The sequence below is a fragment of the Microtus pennsylvanicus genome, chromosome 2 (assembly GCF_037038515.1).
Source record: "Microtus pennsylvanicus isolate mMicPen1 chromosome 2, mMicPen1.hap1, whole genome shotgun sequence".
NCBI classification, from domain to species: domain Eukaryota; kingdom Metazoa; phylum Chordata; class Mammalia; order Rodentia; family Cricetidae; genus Microtus; species Microtus pennsylvanicus.
This window is the reverse complement of record NC_134580.1, coordinates 106,046,330-106,070,136: the sequence shown is the minus strand read 5'-3', so window position 1 is coordinate 106,070,136 and position 23,807 is coordinate 106,046,330. Positions and strand designations below refer to the sequence as shown.

At 43.6% G+C, this 23,807-nt stretch overlaps 1 protein-coding gene across 1 annotated transcript in view; it reads right to left on the bottom strand.

Moving 5' to 3' along the window:
* Nucleotides 1-23,807, bottom strand: part of Acoxl (acyl-CoA oxidase like) — a 283,810-nt gene that overhangs the window by 85,902 nt on the left and 174,101 nt on the right. Inside the window, exon 13 of the mRNA XM_075962688.1 lies at nt 16,451-16,540. Coding sequence (XP_075818803.1) covers nt 16,451-16,540 — 90 coding nt within the window. The remainder of the gene's footprint in view (nt 1-16,450; nt 16,541-23,807) is intronic.

Here is a 23,807-nt window from a genome sequence, read left to right as displayed (position 1 = left end):
GAGGAAGCCCTGCACGAGTGGAGCCCGACTAAAGAGTAAATGTCCGCTGCTGATACCGGCATGACCAAGGACCGCAAAGCTTCAGATCCACGGGCAGGTGGTAAAACCTTCCCCATGGGGGGAGGCCCAGCAAATGCAAAGCCTTCCCTTGGGGCGTTAAGTGCAAGTGTTGATAGTGTGGCAGAAAACGGCTTCTCCCAACCCCGCCATGTTTATGGACAGAACACTGCTCTCCTTTAGAGACTGCTTTCGTGAGATTAGCCAAATCTCCCTCCTTAATCCAGCCGTGGACAGTAATCCCAGACCCCTTGCTTATCTGCATGCAGTAACCATGCCTCCCTGTTCAATGCTATACAATAAACACTCTGAGTTTCCCGACTGCAGCTTTTTCCAGCAGGGAGCCCCAGTCCACCCTAAACCAGGATTTTGGTCTGTGTGTCTCTTATTTCTTTACTCATTCACACCGCCTCATCAGGTCGGGTCTCTGGAACTGTGCAATGGCATGACATTTTTGTTTGGTCCCTTGAAGCATTGTCTTGAAATTTCAAATTTATGTCTTTAGGGGCCAGAGAGATGGCTCGGAGGTTAAGTACACTGACTTCCAGAGGACACAGGTTTGATCCCCAGTACTCATCTGGCAGGTCACAACCTTCTGTAACTCCAGTTCTAGGAGATCGGATGCCCTCTTTTGGCCTCCATGGGTGCGCAGACATACATACAGGCAAAACACTTATACACATAAAATAAAAATAAATAAATATTTTCAAAAATAAGTTCTATCTTTAGACGGACAACATGGCCAAAGGTTTTATCTCGGGATAAAGAGGGTGAAATGAAATATGATAGGCCAAGTAACATGAGTATTTTTATGACAGCTACAGCTATATAAAATAAGCGTGAAAACCAAACATTGCCAATAGCGAGAGAAACAACCAACTCGAAGTGGAAGTGGAATTAAAACGACCCAGCAGTCAAGCTCAAGGTTCACCGCTGTCTTATGAGGACTAACATTTGCAGGTTTTGTTCTGTTTAATTTATGATTGTTCCAACTTGATCTCCCTCTAGTTCCAAAAGCAACATCATTCCAGCTGTTACACACTGGCTGTTTCTGATTCCTGCCCACTACAGTTTTCCCTGGATTTACTGCCCCACCTCAAAACAAAGCAATGTTGGCCGCTGTGGTCTCCCTGCTGCCTAGAACGTAGGTATCAGGAGGGCAGATATGTTTGTTCTTCACCAGCAGACAAGGAACAAAAAACTGGAGAGTCCCAAAGCCACTGGATTCAAGTTCGCTCTTGACTGAGCGAAGTGAACGGGCACATTCCTGTCCTAACTTCACCGCCTCTCTCCAGTCCCTCAGTGACACCCTCTAACTCTGTCACTGCTGAATCTTTCTGATTTAAGCGACTCAAATTGGGAATATTAAGTCACCCTAATTAGAATAAAATAATAATCAACTTCCTCCTGCTAAATTTAAGAGAGACAAGAAAAACTGCCCCCTGGCTAGCACCACAGAAGCAGATGACCACTTGTGGGTCTCTACTCCTTTTCTAGGCCAGGAGACAAATCAATGTTTTCCAGATGGGCTATTTTGCACAGCTGATGGCTCCGTGGTGAGACTCCAGGTGTAAGCAGACTTCCTTGTCACTGTGCAAATATCCAACCACACAAGGCAATGGGAGGTCTGCTTGGGCTCACAGTTTCACAACACGGAGGGCATAGAGGGGCAGAGCCCCAGGCATCATGGTGGTCAGAAAGCAGAGGCAGAGAGGAGCCCACTGACTTTCTCCTGTCCCCTGGTCATTCCAGCTGGCTCCAGGCCAATCGGATGGTACAGTCAAGGGTCTTCCCTCCTGGATAATCCTCATAGGCATACCCAGATGTGTTTTGATAATCTTCCAGATAGTTCTTAAATCTAATTTAGTAGAATGATCCCCCAGACTAGTGATAGATGCTCTCAGTCACTGAGATTCAGGGGCTCTAGGTTCAATACTTTATCAGACCAAATAACAAACAAGGCCAAGCCAGGTCAGAGGCCTGAGCTGAGCCTGAAGCCAAGCTGGGTATTTCCACCTGTGAAACCTGTCCCTGAATAGACTGTAATAGACTACGCTTTATATTTCTATCGTATTTCCACTATTTTTGCAGCTTCCCGTTTTCAAACCATCACAGATTCACAAGAGTTACAAAAGTCGAGCAGTCAGAGACACTGAGGAAAGTGACCTCATCTGTGACAATAGTGCTTCTCAAGGCAGGAGACTCTGCAGCCATTTATTCACCGGGATTTCATTATTTAAAAAATATACAGATCCTTTTCTCTCTTTTTTGTCTTTTGTCTGTTTATCGAGACAGGGTCTCTCTGTGTAGCTCTGGCTGTCTTGAAACTCATTCTGTAGACCAGGCTGTCCTGGAACTCATAGGAATCCCCCTGCCTCTGCCTCTGTCTCCCAAGTGCTGGGATTAAGGATGTGCACCACCACTACCTGGTTTAAAATATATTCTTTTATAAAATGAAAAATTTTAATACAAGTGGTTACATCTTTCTCCAGGTCTGCTGTTGTCCTTATATCTTCTCAAGGAAGGTTGTGATACAGTTTCTGTCTGGGGATTATGTCTGAGGCCACTCACACTGCTCTCTGGTTCTGAACATGAGTGAGTGCCCTGTTTTCTTGCATATCTAGCCAAGAGTCCTTTCTTAAAACTTGGAAATGACTGAACAGACAGAACAGACATATATAAAGCCCCATCTACAGAAGGAATCAAGCTAATCTGTAGCCAACATTCAAGACTATAAATGCGAGTAAGTGTATGGAAAGATGACATCAGAAACACACATTTATAATAAATATCACATGCATCCTGGAACACCGATTGTATAAAACCAGTAAATTTTTTTTAGGTCAAATTGCTTTTCAAGGCATCTAGAAGCAACTTTGCATTTCCACAGGCTAAGGATCTCACTGATTCCTGCCAGGTACAGTGAGCTTGGATTAAAAAGTCAGGGAGGGTTTGCTGCCAAGGCAGAAACATTTGAGCCAATTAGAACAGAAAAATATGACTCAGAATAGAAACTTGTAGATAATCACCCTAGAAGGGAGAGACAGGTACTGTAGGGCCGCACCCGGGCCTTACTGGGGCCTCGCTCTGGCTGCACTCGGACCTCACTCGGACCTCACTCGGACCTCACTCGGACTGCACTCGGACCTCACTCGGACCTCACTCGGACTGCACTCGGGCCTCACTTTGACCTCACTCAGGCTGCACTCGGGCCTCACTCGGGCCGCACTCGGGCCTCACTCGGACTGCACTCGGACCTCACTCGGACTGCACTCAGGCTGCACTCGGGCCTCACTCGGGCCGCACTCGGGCCTCACTCGGACCTCACTCGGACTGCACTCGGGCCTCTCTCAGTCTGCATTTGTCTGCACTGTGTATGGTGATAGAGTCATACAAAGCAGTAGTACTTGTGACTTCACAGGTCTAAACAGTGATGCAAGTACAAAATAAGAAGGATGTGTCTTTTGCTAACTTCTAGAAGGTGACTAGAAAACAGAAAACCAAGTGGGGTCCTTCTGCTGTGGATCCTGTGCTACTGCCTAGGCCTCACCCCACAAAGCAGGCCCTGGCCTTAGGAGTTTCAGTTGGGACTGTCATGGAGAATGTAGGATTCCTGTTAACATCTGGACACCCAAATAATGCATGACATATATGCTAAAACGTCATTTGTCCTTATTCAAAATGCACATGGAATGGAGTGTCCTATAATTTACTCACAGCAGCAGCCCAGTAGGCTCCTAAGGGGCAGTTCAGGGGCCACCTCGGTGTGTGAAGGTCAGAAAGAGAAGGAGGTGCCGGTCTTCATCAGGCATCATAGCCATCTACTTCTCTTAGGAGCCGGGTCACCAAGGCAAGAGGAGAACATTCAGAGTCTCAGGGCCGAGAGAGAGGAGGGAAAATCACTAAGAGGGAGAAGAGGAAAAAGGGGAGGGGAAGAAGGGAGCTGAGAAGAGGTGAGTCAAACTGATTTGAAGTCAGTGTGTACACCAACCTGAGTGATTCTGAGTAATTCCTGACCCTTAAACATGTACCTGACATTTTAAGCAGAGGAAAGTGATTGTTCAGGTTCAGCAAAAACCACACATTTAAATAGAATGAAGGTGATGAGATTTTTGTTATTTTAGCTAAGTCTGGGCCTAATGTACCTTATATTCTCCGTTTCTTCCTGATTAAATGAACTGAAAGTTAATGGTGTCCTTCAGCCTCCCACACTTATGGAGCACCTACTATGTGCACAATATCTACTGCTTCTGTTTAGTGCAGACTAAAGAGATGAACGAGACACACCTGTCTCTTGAGAGCTTCCGGGGGAACTTGAGAGGTCAGCATGTGTACGCTGGACTGGTGGCACCAGCAAGGTCATGAAAGGCCCAGAAGCTCATGGGGTGGAGAGTTGATCCTTACTCTGTGAGGAGCCGAGGGTATTTCATGCAGGAGGGAGAGTTGATTTGAACTTTAAAGAGCAGAGAACCAACCTTTTCCTTCCTTCCTTGCTTCCTTGCTTCCTTCCTTCCCTCTGTCCCTCCCTCCCTCCTTCCTTTCCTCCCTCCCTCCTTCCTTCCCTCTTCCCTTAATTCTTTATGTCACACGTACGATGACAACAGCCTTTTCCTCTAAGCATCTACTGGGGCTCCCTTCTAAATTCTTTAGACAGAAGCTCATTTCATGTTTGGGCATTGATTGTCTAGTTAAGACAACTCAAGCAGGGTCACGTGCTAGGGTCACGGAGCTGGGAAGTGCAAGGGTTGGAACTTAGACCAGAGTTCACATTTTTACTAATTCTTTACCCAAAGTGCACCTACTGTGTGACAGGCATAGTGACAGGTGCCAGGGTTCACATCGAGGCATAAGGCAGAGACATGGCTCCACAGTGGGCATGGAGGTGGCAGGTGACAGACAATAGGTCACAACAACACAGACATAGAGAGTCACCACATTGCCATCATCAGGGCAGGGAGCAAAACACTTCCCTCTACCTCAGAGGGCAGAGGGGCTTCTGGGAAAGCAGCTTTGTTGCTTCCTGTTGGAGCTCCTGACAGATATTCTGTGAGTGTAACATGGCAGTTATGGTTGACGCCTCTCTGTGTGCAGGTCTGTGGGCAGTGCTGTGTGGCAGCAGAGGACGGACTTAGAGAGCTTGCCCCTCCCTTCCCCTGTGCCTCCTTCCATCCCCGGTATACATGGGTCATACAGTCTGGGTTCTGCCGTAGTATGTGGCTCACACCTTCCACTATTACAGCAGGGCCACATTCCACCTCTTCATGGGACTTGCTCACACTCTCTTTGCCAGAGAACGGCTGGTGCACTAATGTCTGGTGACCAACCCAGCTCACTGAACAGAAACCAAACCCATCTTTGGTGTAGGGGACAGTCACAGAGCTCATACACACAGAATGGCCACAATACAACACAATTGCGTTCATACTCTGCGCCCAGCAGTCTATGGCAACACAGAGTACAATATATAATACACAACGCTATGTATATTGTAGGTGATGCCCCCATTTTCTAGGAGAAGGCCAAACTAGAGATTTCACAACATGAATAAAACAGAGACTGTCTAGCCTAAGTGAGTTTTGTCCCTCTGGTACCTCCTGCTCTGGACTTCTTACAGCCACTGTCAATTCAGGGGACTTACAGTCATGAGAGGCCTCTCCCAGGAATGTCCTGGATCTAAGGACAGGAACCTGTGAGGCTCAATCCTGGTCATTTACCTTCCCCAGGGAGCCACCAATCTCTTCCACCAGCATCCAAAGCTGTGTTCAGAGTAAAAACTTCCAGAAAAAGTGATCAGTTTGGGAGCCAAGGCCTATGCCTACGACGTGAGTGGCGCTCACCCCTCCGGGTAGACAGGCTCAGTTTGATACCACCATGCCAGCCATTCCACATTAAAAATACTGTGCTCATCATTTGAAAACCCGGAAATTCTGAAAGACCTGAACCCGCATTCCCCAGGACAGCTATCAGAGAGCCAAGCAGCAACTGTAAGTCCCCGGGAAGAAGGAAAAAGACCTCAGGCTATCTAACTCCTCACCACACTCCGAGGCCCCTGGGCCTGCTGCACTTATTAAAGAACCCATCTGGCCCCGAAAGTAGAAAGCAGCACTCAGTTATCTTCCAGGAACCCACACCAGCTGATTCAGGAGCCTGGAGTGCGGCCCTGCCCCTCGGCCCTGGAAGTTCTGTTACCACCTTAAAGAATCTGCTTTGTGTGGCAGAGCAGTTCACCCTGTGCCGTGGAGGCCAGCTGGGGGGCAAAGCTGCTCTGCTGTCGGCTGGTGCCGACACCCCCACAGGTTTTCAGTTTGGTTCCAAATCCTGTCCCATTGAAAGGCAGAAAACATTCATCCTCATCCCTAGCCTTCTGCAGAGTCAAAGCTGAGGCATGTACGCATGGCATCCAGAGATACCAGAGAGGAATCTAGCTGGAGGAGTCATGGGGTGGGGTGGGGGGGCACTTCCTGAGGCTCTGTCCTCCTCCAGATTTGAGGTGGCTACTTTGAGAACCCAGGAAGTGACCCAGGAACTACTACAGTGTCAGTTCAGTGAAACTGACCTCTGGGAAGAGGGTCAGGCCTCCAGGACAGACAGGCTACAGAGCTGTCTGGCCCTGGAGTCCCCATGGAGAACAATAGGCATTTGGATGTTTAGCCACATTACTGAATGTATTGACTGACAGACCCACTGGTTCAGACTAAACTCTCCAGGCAAATGAGAGCCCCTGCCAAGCTGTAGTTTCCTCATCCCCACCCCATCCCCTCTCAAGCTTCCCCTGTGTGCATGTCCGTCACTTCCACCAGGTTCCTGTGTTCATGAAAGTGTCCATCCCCACTCACACCCAAAGCCTGGCCATGACCACAACCCCAATGTGTATAATTGCTAGTGCTCAAAATAAAAGCAAATGAAGTTTAAAATCTATGATGAAATAAATAAATAAACAGCAAGGAGACGGCTGGAAACAAATCCTCTCAAATTTTCTTGAACTTGAGTAAAATGTGGAACCTTCCTGGGGTGGGGGGAGAATAAACTCCCCTGCAATGTTGACTTTACTTGTTTCAAATTATGTTACTTAAACATGCTCAAATGTAAAACTATATATAAATACCTTATGTTTATAGAGCTGTCCAACTATAAACGAGAAAATTAAATACAAACCATGCAGCATACAGCAATGAATCTCACGCCAACTGCACCAATAGCAAGGGTTAGAATGCTTGTGGCAGAAACGTGGCCCTGCCGCACTGTGGCAGAGCTCTGGACAGTGCGCTCTTGGCTCTGCCGGCTCAGGAAGAGGTTCACCTCCTCATCTTCTCTGTGCCCTGTCAGGGCCTCTTACAGCAGCACACCATGCTGTCCCTCGTCCTTTGGTTTTTCCTTGGCACACACACATTTTTTTTTCCACTTAAATTGGACCTGTGTCTTTTCTTCCCTCATTGTTTTCTAGTGATCAAGGTGTTAGGACTTGGTACAGAAAGCTTACAAATTCCACAGTCCTCCCTTATTCACAGTGACCATCTAAGACTTCAGTTACCCATGGGTCTATCTGCAGAAAATATTAGGTGGAAAATTCCAGAGGCAGTCTAAAGTTTTGACAATAACTATTACAGTATATCATTATTAGTGTGTTACTATTATTTTTAGCTAATCTCACCGAACATAGCATATAAATTAAATCTCATCATAGGTGTGTGCGCCCAGGAACAAATAGCATAGTTAGGGTTTGGTAGTCTATGTACGACTCATGGCTTTAGGCATTAACTAAGTATCTCAGGATGTTCACCCTGTGGGTCAGGGGAGGTCTCCTGGATGGCAAGGAACCATGTACAAAAATAGACAAAGATTGGAAGCTCATGTGAGTCCTGGTTGGATGGTTGTTATTCTAACAGTTGACATACCCTACTTAGACTGTTTCTGTTTAGATTATCATCAAAATTAAAATACACAATTAACACAATCCTGCCAACGACCCACAGGCATCGACTGTGCAACAATGCTAAAATCAGCCTTGCTACAAAACGGTTACAGTCAGTGTAGAAAATGAAGGCATCCCTCTGGAGAGCAGAGAAGCAAAGATAAAAGAGCAGCTTGGATTTGGAAGGTTCCTTTTCTCCAAAAGTGCACACATGGAGTCCTTGAAGAGAGCTTTAAATATTTAGATGGTGTAACATCTGGTTTTGAAACTGGGTACCAGCTTTGTGTATGGGTCAATGGACTTGGAAAGAGAAAAACAATGCCATTCAAACTACCTTGGTCAGCATAGGAAAAAAAAAACTGTTCCCAAGTCCCTCTAATTTCCGGAGAGGAGGGTCACATTTGGAATTGCTTGGGATCCATCCTAACCCTAAGCAGATCTTGGCGATATCCTTCTATGTGCCCATGCCATCACCTTAGCTTGGGCGTCTGTGGTTTGGCCCCAGGCACAGTTCTGGTTGCCCTGCTCTACCATGGCCCTCGCAGCATCTGTTAGCCAGGCCTCTGGAGCCTCTCTGGCCTCATTTTACACACCCTTATTTCCCACCTCTTATCTACTCCTAATATTTCTGCTGCTATTACATTGCGGGCAATTCTATGATGTCTCCCATCTAGTCTTAGGGAAAGCTCTTAAACTATTTCCCCACCCCATCCCCAGCTCTGTAGATCAGGAAGACCCTTGGCCTTCCAGGAGGCAGGAGCTATGATCTGCAGCAGAGGTCACCAGCCCAGATCCTGTTGCAGGCCAGATCTCAGTCCTTTAGATGAACAATGTGACTGAGCTGATCCCATCTTCTGATGTGAGAGATATCCTTATCCCAGGGTTGTGTCCTTCAACATCATCTGCTAGTCACTAGACTCACCCAAAGTCAGAGGAGCAGCGTCTATTAAATCGCCTTCTGGGTTATTACAGGGTTCTCCTAAAATAGAGGGTAACTCCAAAACTTCAGATCAAGGTGCAGCCCTTACTGTCACTTCAGGTTGGCCTCGAGGATCTCATTCCAGTTTACAATGTCTTACTTACCTTGGGAAAATTTCAAATTCTTTCTGCTATGGAGGGAGGAGATGAGTGAAGCTAAAAGATGGATGGATGGATGGAGGACAGATAGATGGATGGATAGATAGATAGATAGATGCATGCATACATACATAGATGGTAGATAATAGCTATGGATAGATTTGTCCCTTGGAAAGAACTTCTTACCTGTTACTCTTCAATCCTTTTCTTTCCTTTCCTATTTTTTATGTTTCAAGAAGGAACTATATTTTTAGATTTTTCCTTTAGTTTTGAGAATTCCATATGTAAGTGAGAATCTCATATATATTCCTTTATTTCCCTCTCCAATTCCTCCACGTTTTCCCCAACAGGTGTCTTACCAACTTCATGCCTTTGTTTTGTTGTTTTTGTTTGTTTGTTTTGTGTGTGTTTTGTTTTTGTTTTGGGGATAACCTGATAAGTCCAGTTAGTACTGCCCATATATGCATGAATGTGGGGCCATCCACTGGAGTATGGAAAACCTACCTATAGTTACACCCTCAAAAAATAATAATACTTGCTCCCCCAGACATTATTCACTGCCAAAAATAGCTCCCCCACAAGGGGTGGGACCAGAGATCATCTATGCTGAAATGTTAGCGGGCTTGGTCTTGTGTAGATAACCACAGCTACTGAGAGGTCATGGCTGTGACAGTCATGTCATGTCCAGAAAGGAGCTGTAGTTCAAGTAGACTTGATTCTGAAAAACTCAAAATCACATAAAATCAACTAAAAACTTGAGGTAAAAAGTAAAAGGCTCCTATTCAATGCTTTGTATCCAATGTCTCTTTCCAGGAGATTTGGTTAAAACAGCAGAAGGTGTCAAGGTCAAACAGATTCTATGTGCTCCTGAGTGGGCTTCATCGCAGTCCGTTTGTCCTGGTGTCTTAATGGCCTTTCTTCTTTCTCACTCGGTTCAAGAAGAAACACAGGCTTTCCCTGTCACATGGCTAAGCCCCTCCTGCTTCTTACTCGCGCTCTTTGTTAAACAGAAACCACTTCCTGTTTGAAGGCTTCCTTTGATCCCACTTGCTCTCCTGTCCTCACTTAGACTAAATGTTTCCTGGGCTTGGGCCGTCCAGGTATTTCTTTACACAGACTCCACTTGGGCAAGTTCTAGAAGGCCATTGTCTTTTGAGCTCTTGATTCCTGTGTGCCTAGCTACCGAGGCCTTTCATTTAGCAACAAGGCTGTTCTTTCTCCATTGTATTTTCTGTCACCTTGTGGCATCTCTGTCAGCTGTGGATGACTGGACTTATCCCTGGGTTTCTGCCTTCTTACCCTAGCTTTATGCCTGGGTTATGCTGTTTGTGTTTCTTATGTAATCTGGTGGAGAGATGCACTCTTTGTGATCAAGATTTCTCACATATGAACTTTGTGTGTGTGTATGTGTATGTGTGATTTTGCTTTGCTTTTTGGTTTTAGTTTTGGTTTGGTTTTGTGGTTCTATGGACTACATTGATGCTTACTATGAATCTGTAACTCTCTTTGAGCTCTATGGACATCTTAACAGTACTAATTGTTCCAGGGCATTAGCATGGCTGTTCTTTCTAGTTGTTAAAGTCTCCTTAATTTTCATTCATTGGTGTTTGGTGATATCTATGGTAAAGGCCATTTTTGGTTCGATTTTTCATGTGCACTTTATTTTTATACTTTTGGCTATTTTTAATAGGTCTGTTTTCATGATTTCTTTCTTGGGAATTTTGTCATTGGATGTGCAAAATTCTGGAGTTTTATGTATTGGTTTTATATCCTGCAGTTTTACTGGGTTTGTTTATCAGCCCCATTGCACCTTCAGTGGTGTCTTTAGGCTTTTCTATACAAGGAATAATATCACCTACAACCTGGTCTAGTTTGACCACTGTCTTTCTTCTATACAAAAATCAACACAAAATGGATCAAAGATTTAAATTTTAGCCTCTGAACTACGAAGCTACAAGAATAAGGGGAACACTTTAAGATAATGGTATAAGTGATGATTTTGCAGACATGACCTCAAAAGCATAGGGAAAATATAAAAGAGGGATTATATTAAACTAAAAACCTTCTGCATTGCAAAAGGAATAACTTTACACCAGAGTGAACAGACAGCCCACAGAATGGGAGAGGGCATTCACCAACTGTTCATCTGACAAAGGATTAGCATCTAGAATATAGAAGGAAGTTGCAGAACAACAAACCGAATAATTTGACTTTAAATACTTCTTAGAAGAAATTCTAAGGGCCAACAAATACATGAAAACACTCAATAGGATTGGCCATCGGCATAGACAAATCAAACCATAGTGAGATATCAGAGCACTATTCAGAGCAGCTAACAGTAAAACAAAACAGAAAAAAAATGCTGGTGGGAGGTGAAGAAAAAAAACATTTTCACACACCCATTTTGCCAACCATAACGGCCTTTCGAACGGCCAAAAACAGAATGGCCATTTGATACAACTAACTGTTTTCTGGGTGTCTATCTGATAATGAAGCCAGCATACCAAAGAAACACCAGCATGTTTCTGCAGCAGCACTCATAATAGCTAAATATGGAATCAAACTCTGAGCCTATCAGCAGACAAGCAGACAAAGAAAATGTTTACATATACAATGGGATACTGTTCAGCTATAGAAGACACAAAACCCTGCCATTTGCAGCATGGACTTCAATCAGGGAAGAAATATTGCCTCCCTGTGACAGCCTGTGAACGAAAAGCCTGGCCCAGACCCTGTCCTGAATGAATCTAAAATCTAGTTGGTTTTTGATTGTTTGTTTGTTTGTTAATGTGCACTAGTACTTTGCTTGTATGAGGATGTCAGGTATCCTGGAATTGCTAGCTGTCCTGGGTGCTGGGAACTGAACCCAGGTCCTCTGGAAGAGCAACCAGTGAGTGCTCTTAACTGCCAAGACATCTTTCCAGTCCTAAAGTCTAGTATTTTAACAGAAACAGAAAAGGGAAATTTTGTGTTTGTGGCTGCCCACAGCAGTCCAGGGTGAGTCACTTTTCACTTGCTTGGAAAAAATGTTTCTTTTTGTGGGTCACAGGACTCCCACTGCAGGCTTCTCGCCCATGAACAGACAACACTCCATTAGCATTCCTAAGCAGAATCTGGAAAAAGGCAGTCACCCCAGCCAGGTAGGAATGGAAAGCCCCCACTTGGTCTTTTAGCAAGTTTCCCAAGGCTCATTTGCATGTTGCATATTTCCACTTCAGGGTAATAAACAGCACATGTAAAGTCTCCGGATGCCATTATTTAGGAGATCTGCCAGGGTGGATTAGGCAAGGATCTGTCCTGGTGTATACCTAATGAGGCAGAAGCAAGTTCTAATGGGACTTCATGGATTCAGACCATAATTGGATTTGGTGGAGGATGTAATTAAATTCCATTAAGAGCCCAAAACCTCTGCCCTAGAAAATAATGGGAAGGTCAGAAAACCTACCATTTGTCTCCAAGGGAAATATGGAAAGGTTGCAGAAACTCTAAGGACAGCCACCCAACATGGTAGATAGAACTGGGAGTTTCATCTTCAAGGAAGTGAGCTGAAAGCGCCGTGGTTGATAGGAGAATTGCAAAACTTCTGATAGCGCAGATATTGGGGAATGGGTCAGCCGGCCAGCTTGCCATCAGTCACACCCCAGAGAGACACCTGCAGCACGCCCTGCTGTGTGCCCAGAGTTTCCAGGCTGCACGGTCTCCAGAGGTGATCCCCAGGTAATGGCTGTGGAGATGGTGCTGGCTGACTGCCCTGGCCAGAGCAACCTTCCTCTGAGAAGGAAGGGACCCACTGAGAATCCATCAGAGGCAGCTGCTCCTAGCCACACTGGATCCTACTCTGATGTTCCTAACTGAAATAGAAAAAAAATCAGGAAACTGGGGGACAGAAATCACTTTCCACTCCTAGAAACCAATCAGAGACAAGCAACAGGTGAGGCAAGCATAACCTTGTTTATCAATTCTTCTTTTATGAATTATGCTTTGCTGGCACGCCTATGACTTTTTCCTTTGTTACAGCTCTCATGAGATTTCCCACATTCTGTTTTGTTTTGTTTTGACACAAGCATCTTGTGGCTCAGGTTAGCCTCTGGCTTATTATTATAAGCTAAGGATGACCTTGAACTTCTGACCCTCCTGCCTCCACGCCTCTCCTGAGCTCTGAGATTCCAGGCACGCACTTCTAGCTTACCCCATGCTGGGCATGAAGTCTAGAGCTTCAGGCGTTCCAGGCAAACACTCTGCCAACTAAGCTGCATTCTTAGTCATCGGTTTTCTGCTAAAAGTCTTCTGTTTTTATCATTTACACTTATTTAGGTCTTCTTTGATATCTTCTGGGAAAACTTGTGAGTTTGAACATATAAATCTTATACATGTTTTGCTAGATTTATGTCAACATGTTCATTATCCTTTGAAAAACTATCAGTGCTACCATCTTTTTAATTTGAGTTTCAAGCTTGTTCACTTCCTTCATGATAAAATGTTTATTGTCAGAGAAGCATTTTTGTTTTATGGTGGTAACTTTCAAATCCTTGTCATAAAATTCCAGTGTCTGATTCTTCTCATTTAGCACCTGCTGATTTTCTACTTTCCCTCATCCTTTTCCTGGCTTGTCATATGATGGGCAATGAGTTCCTGTTTCGTTCTGAGTTTCCAAAGGTCCCTGCTTGAGTGTGTTCCTCTTTCCACTTGATTCCCTCAATATTTCCTAACAAAATCAGATCACTAATTTACACCCCCTGGGCATGGGAACAGGGAGACAGAAAGCCAATCCGTCCCATTCACCACCACCTTATTATGCCCCTTATTGACATTTGGGTGAGGACAGGGGCTCAGCTCTCTGTCTCTCACTAAGAAGGAGAAAGCTAAGTATTACTTCACATCATTTCACTCCTCTGAGACCAAGTGATGCTGGGGCTCAGCCCCCACCTGACTGCTTTGGGGCAGAGAGGAGTGAGAGTTGTGGTTTGAATCTCAAAGGCTTGTTTGCCACTATATGGACTTTGGAAAGTGGTTGGATCATGAGGACTTGGGAATAATCAATGGATTAGTTCATTGAAGGATTCATAATTTGATAGGCCATGGGAGGTAAAGTTGAAGCTAATAGAAGAGAGTGGATCCTTGAAAGTATGTACTTGGGATCTGAATCTTGCTCCCTCCCCTTTGCTTTCTACTTCCCAGTCACCGTGACTATGTTCCATTACATGGTCTCCACTATGATGTCTCACGGTCCAGAAACAGTGAAGCCAAGCGACCATGATACCTTTGACACTGAGTCAACATGTGGGCATTTTGTCATGGTGATGGAAAGTTGAGAGGTGATCATGGTATCTGCTTCCCTCATTCCCATAGTTGACACCAGGGTGGACATCCCTTTGATCACCTGATTGGTAGATATAGAGGCTCCATTCATAACAAGCTCCAGTGAAACTACCTGGAGTGAGATCTAGAGCATTCTCTGCTTCCATTGGAGGAATAGAGATTGGCTCCCTACATGCCACTGGGTAGATACATGAATGCTACCATTTTATGCTGCCTGCTTCCTCGGGCTATGGGAAACACATCAGCTCCCTGCCTGGACCCACTGCAATTGCTGGTGAGTGAGGTGGGAAGAAGGCTAAGGTGTCCTTTCCTTGTGCCTGATTCAAAGTGGACATTGTCAAGTTTTTCTACTGTTAGGTCACTGTCTTCCTGGTCCTTCAGCTATGGAGGAGCCTTCATTTTGGAGTGTATTTTGTCCATGATTCTTAGAATCCTGGGCAAATAATTGCCTTTTCATGTCTCAAGGTCCAGGCAGCCAGTATCTTTCTTCCCCTTCCAGCTTGTTTTCTGGGTATTATCCAGGATGTTGAATTATGAAGAGAGAGGACCCCAGGAGAGGAGGCTATTGCACTGACAGACCACAAGCCCCCATTATTCATCTGTTGTTATTGTTCCTTTTGTTTTGTTGCATATGTATGTATATAAGCGTGCATACGTACATATGTATGTTTGTGGGTGTGCAAATGTACATATGTATGTTTGTGGGTGTGCAAATGTACATATGTATGTATGTGGGTGTGCAAATGTACATATGTGTGTTTGTGGGCGTGCAAATGTACATATGTATGTTTGTGGGCGTGCAAATGTACATATGTGTGTTTGTGGGCGTGCAAATGTACATATGTATGTTTGTGGGCGTGCAAATGTACATATGTATGTTTGTGGGTGTGCAAATGTACATATGTATGTTTGTGGGCGTGCAAATGTACATATGTATGCTTGTGGGCGTGCAAATGTACATATGTATGTTTGTGGGTGTGCAAATGTACATATGTATGTTTGTGGGTGTGCAAATGTACATGTGTATGTTTGTGGGTGTGCAAATGTACATATGTATGTATGTGGGTGTGCAAATGTGCATGTGCAGAGGCCTGAGGTTGATGTCAGGTGTCTTTCTTCATTGCTCTCCACCTTCTGTATCAAGGCCAGGTCTTTGACTTTACCAAGAGCTCTCCATTTTGTCTAGTCTAGCTAGCCTGCTTGTCCCATGGAGGCCCTATCTCTGCCTCCCGTGTGCTGGCATTACAGGCACACCCTGGGTTCTGGGGCTCTGAACTTGAGTCTCCATAGCAAGCATTTTATTCACTGGCTCAACCTGCCACCACTATTCTCTTTAAAAATACAGCAATTACATCCCGTATGCAATTCTTTATCATTTTACTTACCGTAAGTTTTAAATTTCTGTTGAAAGCAGAACTGCTTGCAAGTACAATTTTAAAGGTGAGATATAATTCCCCACTGAATGGTCGGAGTATGATTTACATAATCATTTTGCTATTGATATTCATTATTATCGTAAATTTTGTACTGGTAAGAATGTATTGCTTCAGTGGTTTTTGTTTGCTTGTTTTTTCCATATTTATGACGAGTAGGGTAGAGTCCTGGGGTAGAATTACACAGAGTCCCCTAGCAACAAGCAAACTCTTGGACTTTCACCAGCAATGAATCTTCAACATGCTTTGAGACATGAGTTAACTTGAAAAGAGAACAGTGACTCAGTTTCTCCTAATTTGAATCTCTGTGTTGACTAGTGAGGTCGACTAACCTATCCATTTGTAACTTAGCATCCTGTCTTTCAATTGTTTATCTTCAGGGCCTACTTACTCTATTGGAGTAGCATTTCTAGCAGAAAAATCTGACAGTACAAGCAGTTTTCTGAAACTACAAAGACATATTTCAACATCAAAGATGACCTCAAAGAGAAATAACTCAATCTCCTGTTCAACTGCCGAACAGGGAAACACCTGCCGATTAAATGGAGATATCAGATAAAGATAAAACGTGCAGAACATTTCAGATCCTTTGGATAAGGCTTGGTCTTGAAAACCACATTGTTAAAATGAATACATGTGTCCTGAATCTTACCTGAAGCATGACTACGTTGTCACCTTCAAAGGTTACAAACACGTCGGTGTCACATTTCAGGCCTGAGATTCGGTTTTCCATCATGTAACCCTGTTGTAGAGGAGGAGAAGAGAGGGGAAAGAAAGAAGAAAAAAATGTTTTATATTTGTAAAGAATAGTTTATTTGAAATTAAAAGCACAGAACACTGGGAAGAACAAGATAGCCATGGATCTCTTACTCAGAATAATTTTGATCTATCTCATTAGCTTTGAAGTCATAAATACTATTTTGAGTATTATCTTTATTGATAGTAAAACATCTACAAATAGTCATTCCATATTTAATCAAAAGACTTCAATTAATTACACCAATATTCTTTCTGTTTTCCAAGTCTTCTGAATTCTACTAGTGACTTACACCAAAGTGTGTGAGAGATTGACACCTCCCTCCACCCTAAAATGCCCCTTCTGACCACTAGACTATGAGGATCATTGGAAGGCAAGATAAAAATTTCACGCTAACATTCCAAGTCTTAATATTATCAACTATTCTGTGTTGCAAATCCACTCTTTAATTAGTTCCCTCCTCTTCAACCTCTTCCTTCTTTCTCCCTCCCCTCCCCTCTTTCTCCCTCCCCCTCTTCCTTCTCTTCCTCCTTTTCATTTCCTCAAGTCCTATTTCAAAGGTATTAGCCCACAATTATCCAAGAGCTGACTGTCTCCTCACATAAAGAACTGGTCCCTTGAGAAAATGTTGGTTCCGGTCCAGGCAAACATGGAGAAAGCAAGGTTTGCCTCTGGCCTAAGAGCTCTTCCCCTGTCAAGACCCCGTCATCTCCTTCAGTTCAGGCTTTTCCCCACAGAATATCTAGACTCTAGCTCTCTGTCGCTCCTCGCTCAGAGTCCCTGCTTTGAACTTCTCATCAGGTATGGAGTGGGAATAAAACTGTGTGATGATTTCAGATGTTCTAGGGTGCCCTCAGACCTGAGGAATTAGATATAACCTAACCAGAAGCTCTCCCCGGGCTTCTGGACAACTGGAAACGAAAGAGCAGGAAGAATACAATGCTGACATATGTGAGATCTGGTCCTTTCTCTCCTCTGGAATCACCAATCTTGTGTACCATCTAATTTCCTCAGATTGGGTAGGAAGGCTTGGCCTTACTGAAGTCTAAATCCTTAGGACAGCTGAGGTAACGTATTTAGAAGCTAGCCACGCTGAGAAAGAGCTGATATAAACTGCGAGCAAGCCTAAAGACCCACCAAGCATTGCATTTCCTAAAAGGGATTTTGCAGCCATATGATTGAGTGCCTGAAATTCTAAATTTGAGATTCCAAATTCTTTGGGGACAAATGATTGTAAAGAGTTTTGTGGCAGGAGAACAACAACAGAAAGCCTCAAAAGCAGCCAGTTTGCAGATGGCTGGAAGCCCTTTCTCCTCAGCTTCCACTAAGGAACGGAATGGAGCGTGCACATGCACACCAAAAGTCCCGCTAAGTTCAGGGTGGGCTAGGCGCTCCAATGCAAGTTCAGGGCCTTTTCAGCATTTCTCTTACCTCTGTGGCTATCTTAAAAGGCATGACTTTTTCTCCACTTCCCCTCCAGGCAGCTGCTCAGCATTTCCAGCTTGCCTACAATGTTGGTTTTTATCTCAAATTTTAATAAAATTATCCTTGAAATTCCTTGAGTCAATTTTCAAATTCTTTTATTAGTGAGACTAAAAATTCAGAATAAGAATCTCAGTTTCCCAGTAATTGTTTGTTTTTTTGATTAAAAATTAAAGAATTATTTTTATTAATTACTAAAATCAATAAATTTTCACCATAAAAAGACATTTAAAAAGACAAATCAGGAGAAAAAAATAGGAGGCAAGTAGTGCAGACTCCCCCAGAATTTAAAGCCATCCTACAGTATACAGCAAGGCCCTATAAAAACAAACAAGCAAACAAACAAACAAATCAATGAAAAGAAGAACAAAAAATAATAACCTATGCTACCAGAGATAAGTGGGTACCTGGGGAAGAACAATCCAGAGGCCATGGCTTAGGATGGAAACTTGGGATCACACAGCTAGAGGTAGGAGTTGGCCAGGATGGCAGAAAGGAGGGAGAGCTGGGAAGCCCACAGAGCAGATTTGGGTTTAAGTGAGCCCTAGGGTGTTCCAGGAGGAGGAGGGATACGACAGACCATGGTAGGAACAATCAGAGAAGACCTCCTCACTTCCCTGGCATTTTGGAGTAGGATTTTCTCTATCCCCTGAGACCTGCAAGGGAATCCCTGCATGCTCTCTGATTAGCTCCTCTGTCACAGTTCCTGGGTTCCTTGTTTTTAGTCTGTGTTCACAGCATGTGAATTCTGTATTCTATCAGAGGGTCACCAGCTTCAGTCTCTGTCCCCAAAGGTCCCTAACCTGAGTAACCACCCAGGATGGCACTGGTGCTGGAATCTAGATGGTACATGGCTTGTCTTCTTCTCCACCTACATGCCCAGTTGACTGCCCAGCCACCAGTCCCTCCTTGCAGAGAAGGGTGTGTGAGGAGCCTTGGGTGAGGTGTTTCCTCACCTCTTCCTGTCTCTATTCCCTTGTCTGCCCCTTTATCACTTATTTTGCATGTCTTCATCCTTCTTATTTCTGTTTCATTTCCCTTTCCCCATTTCTCACATTTAGACTCCTTTCTACCCCATACACGTCACAATTCTCACTTCCTTGTTCCCATGACTTACATCCGGGCTCCTTTCTACCCCATACACGTCACAATTCTCACTTCCTTGTTCCCATGACTTACATCCGGGCTCCTTTCTACCCCATACACGTCACAATTCTCACTTCCTTGTTCCCATGACTTACATCCGGGCTCCTTTCTACCCCATACACGTCACAATTCTCACTTCCCTGTTCCCATCAGGGCTCCTTTCTACCCCCTATACATGTCACAATTCTCACTTCCTTGTTCCCATGTCTTACATCCGGGCTCCTTTCTACCCCCATACACATCACAATTCTCACTTCCCTGTTCCCATCAGGGCTCCTTTCTACCCCCATACACATCACAATTCTCACTTCCCTGTTCCCATGTCTTACATCTGAGTTCCTTTCTACCCCCTGTACATGTCACAAATCTCACTTCCCAGTTCCCATGTCTTACATCTGAGTTCCTTTCTACCCCCTGTACATGTCACAATTCTCACTTCCTTGTTCCCATGTCTTACATCTGAGTTCCTTTCTACCCCCTGTACATGTCACAAATCTCACTTCCCAGTTCCCATGTCTTATGTCTGGGCTCCTTTCTACCCCGATACACGCCCCAATTCTCACTTCCCTGTTCTCATGTCTTACGTCCCCAAACATGTCACAATTCTCACTTCCTTTTTCCCATATCTTTCTACCCCCAAATACTTTGCAATTCTCACTTCCTTTATTTATTTTCCCCAGGTATGGTTAAGGCAAATTTCCTACTTATGTGTATTTCCCTGTCTGTTAACTAACTTTCCACCCACTAACACACACTTCCCTTCTTCCGTTTCCCCTTTCCGTGTATTTCAAGTGTCTCACTTCCCATTCTTCTTCCCCTTTTCTCACTTCCCTTATCTAATTTCTCCTTTTCCTTTCTTACTTCCTTTTTGATTTTCTTATTTCAACTTCCTTCCTTTTAAAAAATACTAGTTTTTGTTTTATTTTAATTAATTATTTAACTATTGTGCATGTTTGTATATATGTGTGTGTGTGTCACGTGTGTGTAGGTGCCCACAGAGACCAGAAATCATTGAAACCCATGGAGCTTGAGCTGCAGGCAGTTGTGAGGCACCCAAAATGGGTGCTGAGAACTGAGCTGCAGCCTCTGCAAGACCAGCAAGCACGCCTAACTGCTGAGCCATCGCCCCAGCCTTAAAAACATTAACCGCATCAAATAGCAACCCCCCCCCTCCACAATGGTACTTCATCCTTTCTTTTTCAAAGATTTGGGTATTTTTCTTTTTGTTTTTAATTTTGCATATATGACTGTCTTACATGCATTTCTGTATGTGCTCCATGGGCATGCCTGTCACCCAGAGGGCATTGGATCCCCTTGAACTGGAGTAACAGGCAGGCTATGAGTAACCATGTGAGTGCTGGGAACCAAACTCCAGCCCTCTACAAGAGCAGCAAATTCTCTTGACTACTAAGTCATCTCTCCAGTCACTTAAACACACCTTTTTAAATGGATAGATAGCATGGAACTTTTTCATGTACAAGATATTCTTAAGTAAATACACATGGTGAAACAGTAGCGCTAGCTGATTAACAAACACATCACCTCACATAGTTACCACTTTCATGGTAAAAACACAGAACGCCCACACTCTTTACATTTTGAAGAATACACTATGTCATCATCAATTAACCTCTTAAAAGTCCATTTCCCTTTTCCAGCTGTGTTCTGTGCCTTTGGCCAGTGTCTTGCTACCACATCCCCATTAATCACTCCAAGCTCCAGTAGGTCCCTCTCTACTTTCCACTTCTATAATATAAGCTTTTTGGGTTCTCCATGAGTTAGATCATGCAGTACTTGTCTTTCTGTACCTGGATCATTCTACTTAACAGAATGTCCCTTGGTTTCTCCTACAGTGTCATAAAATATCAGGCTTTCATTCTTTTTATGGCCATATGCACAGACAAAGAAAATGCAGTATGTGTATTTATAAATGTATACACATACATGCATACAAAGGTAGTTATCATCAAATATGACCATGGAGCCTCTTGGTCCCTTTTCTATTACTACAGTAGACTGAGACTGAGAAATATACATGCAATATTATACTACCAGAGATAAGTGGATACCTTCTGTGTACGGTTAAAGATAAGGATCTAATTCAATCGTTGTGTGTGTTTGTGTGTGTGTCCTATTTTCCCATTGGTCCAGGAGACTGCCCTCTCTCCCATGCTTGTTCTTCACGCATTTGTTCAAAACATCTTGGCTGTAGGTGCATGGGGCCAGCTCTCTACTGTTTCATTATCTCTGTCTGGTTTTGTGCAAGAATCTTGCTGTTTGGTGGCTATGGATTTGGAGTCATCTAGTGATTGAGCTTTTGATTATTTTGGTCAAGTTTGCTTTGGCTATTCAGATTGTTTTTCCCCATATAAATTTCGGTAGTGTCCATGCATTTCTGTGAAGACCTGCATTGGAATTTGGGTAAGTACCACACTGAAATGTATGTCAATATAGGTCCTATGAACATTTTAATGATATTAATTATTCCAATTCAAGAGCATGGGCTCATTTACAGCTCTGTGTCTCTTCAGTTGCTTTAACCAATGTTTTAATGTTTTGTTTTTTGGTAGAACTTTTTCAGCACTTTGGTTATATTAATCCCTAGTCATTTTTGGTAGCTATGATAAATGAGATGGGTTTCTTTATTTTTCAGATAGCTTTGCATTACTATGTAGAAATGATGCTACTTTTGTGTGTTGACTTTGCATCCTGAGACTCTATTAAATTCATTTGGCACTCTGTGAAATATTTATTAAATATCTTATTGTAGTTTTCCTGCATAAGCATGTCATCTACAAACAGGGTTATTTTAACTTCCCCTTTCTAAACCAGATGTCTTTTGATTTCTTTCTCTTGTTTGGTTGCTCAAGTTAAGTCTTCTAAGCTGTGTTGCCTAAAAGCAGTGAAAATGAGCTTCCTTGTTTTATCCCAAATCTTAGAGGAAAATCTTTTAACTTTCCTCCTTTTAGCATGCTAACCATGAGTCTGCCATGCTGTCTTCATTGAGTTGAAGCACTTTTCTTTCTATGACTATTTTTTTTATCATGAAGGCATGTTGAATTTCATCAAGCATTGTCTTCTGTATCTATGACAATGATTGTATGTTGTCGCTGACCATATGATTGTATGTAGGAAAACTGTGCACTATGGTAATATGATATCACGTTTGTTGATTTGAATATATCAAGTTATCCTTGCATCCATGTGGTGAATTCCTCTTAGTCACAATGAATAATCTTTTAATGTTCTGTTCAATTTAATTTATTAGCACCTTGTTGAGAATTTTTTCAACCATATAGTTATATCACATATACCCCATGTATTTACACACACACACACACACACACACACACACACACACACACACACACAAATCTCCTAAGTACACATTGGTGTTTATGATGTATCTATATATCAATAACATGATGTGAATAAATCTGGACTCTGAGGGAATCCTTCTCTTAGTTATTCACCAGTACCTTGGGGCTTTATTATAGAGTGAAATTTTTCTTCCTTCTCTTTGGGCCTCCCAAGTGGGACATTAATTTATATATTCTTGGTGAGGTTTATAGGGGGAATGGGAAAGAAGAAGGGAGTGGGGGAAAGAAAAAGCCATCATCCTCCAAAAGTGAGTAATATTTTCCATTAGCTGACTTCACTCTTAATAAAACAACAGAACGAAAGGAAGAAATGCGGACTAGATGGAGGGAACTCTAAACCTGTGCTCCCGAAGCCAACAGAGTCCTCAGGGGGGGGGGGGGGACACAGCCCAGAATCTCATCTCTGAGAAGAAGGGGCACATTGGGTGGATGTGCTACCCTCTCTCGGCCTTCTGGGTTCCATCGAGCCGCCTAGCAGCTAATTGCGAATGTCACTGAGGTTGTGTCCCATTTCAGAGAGAGCCCATGAAACATAGTTTATGATTCAAGCTCTGCATTTTGAAAGTTTAATATTTTCCTGCTGTTTTCAACATCTCTGATTTTTTTTTTACTGGATGATTACATTTAATAAATGTATCAGAACAAATTAGAAACAGACTTTCTTCCCTCTTTTTAAACAAACTGAGGGCAAATTTTGTTAATTTAAAGAAGAAACAGATGCAATCAATCTTATCTTATTTGTTAAGGGAGGGCCAATGAAAAACACGTAGGAACAGAGCCTCCCAGCCAGGGGACTATCTTAGGGCTGAGTTAGTATTGCTCTTGCATGCCTCCACCATTCAGTCCCATAGGCAAGAGGAAAGGCATGTGTGGAGAGCGACTGTAACCTCTCTGGAGACCACCTGAGTCCAAAGCTCTGGGTCCAACAGAGCCAACGATGAGCTGCCCGACTCTGCCCTCCATGACCAGACCCCTCTGTTATGGTATTGTATCCTCAGAACTTAGGAACTGGCCAGGGTGAGAGGACATTCCTTCATGAATCCTGTCACCAGTTGTCTACCCTGGGTGATGGACACTAGGCTGTTCATAATGAGTTAGACATGGTCCTGCCCTCAAGAGAAACAGACATCAATCAGGTAGACCAGTCAAATAGTCGGTGGTCATGGGGCTGGGGAGACAGTTTGGTCAGTAAAGGACTTGCTTTGCAAGTACGAAGACCCAAGTGAGACCCCCCAGAACACACG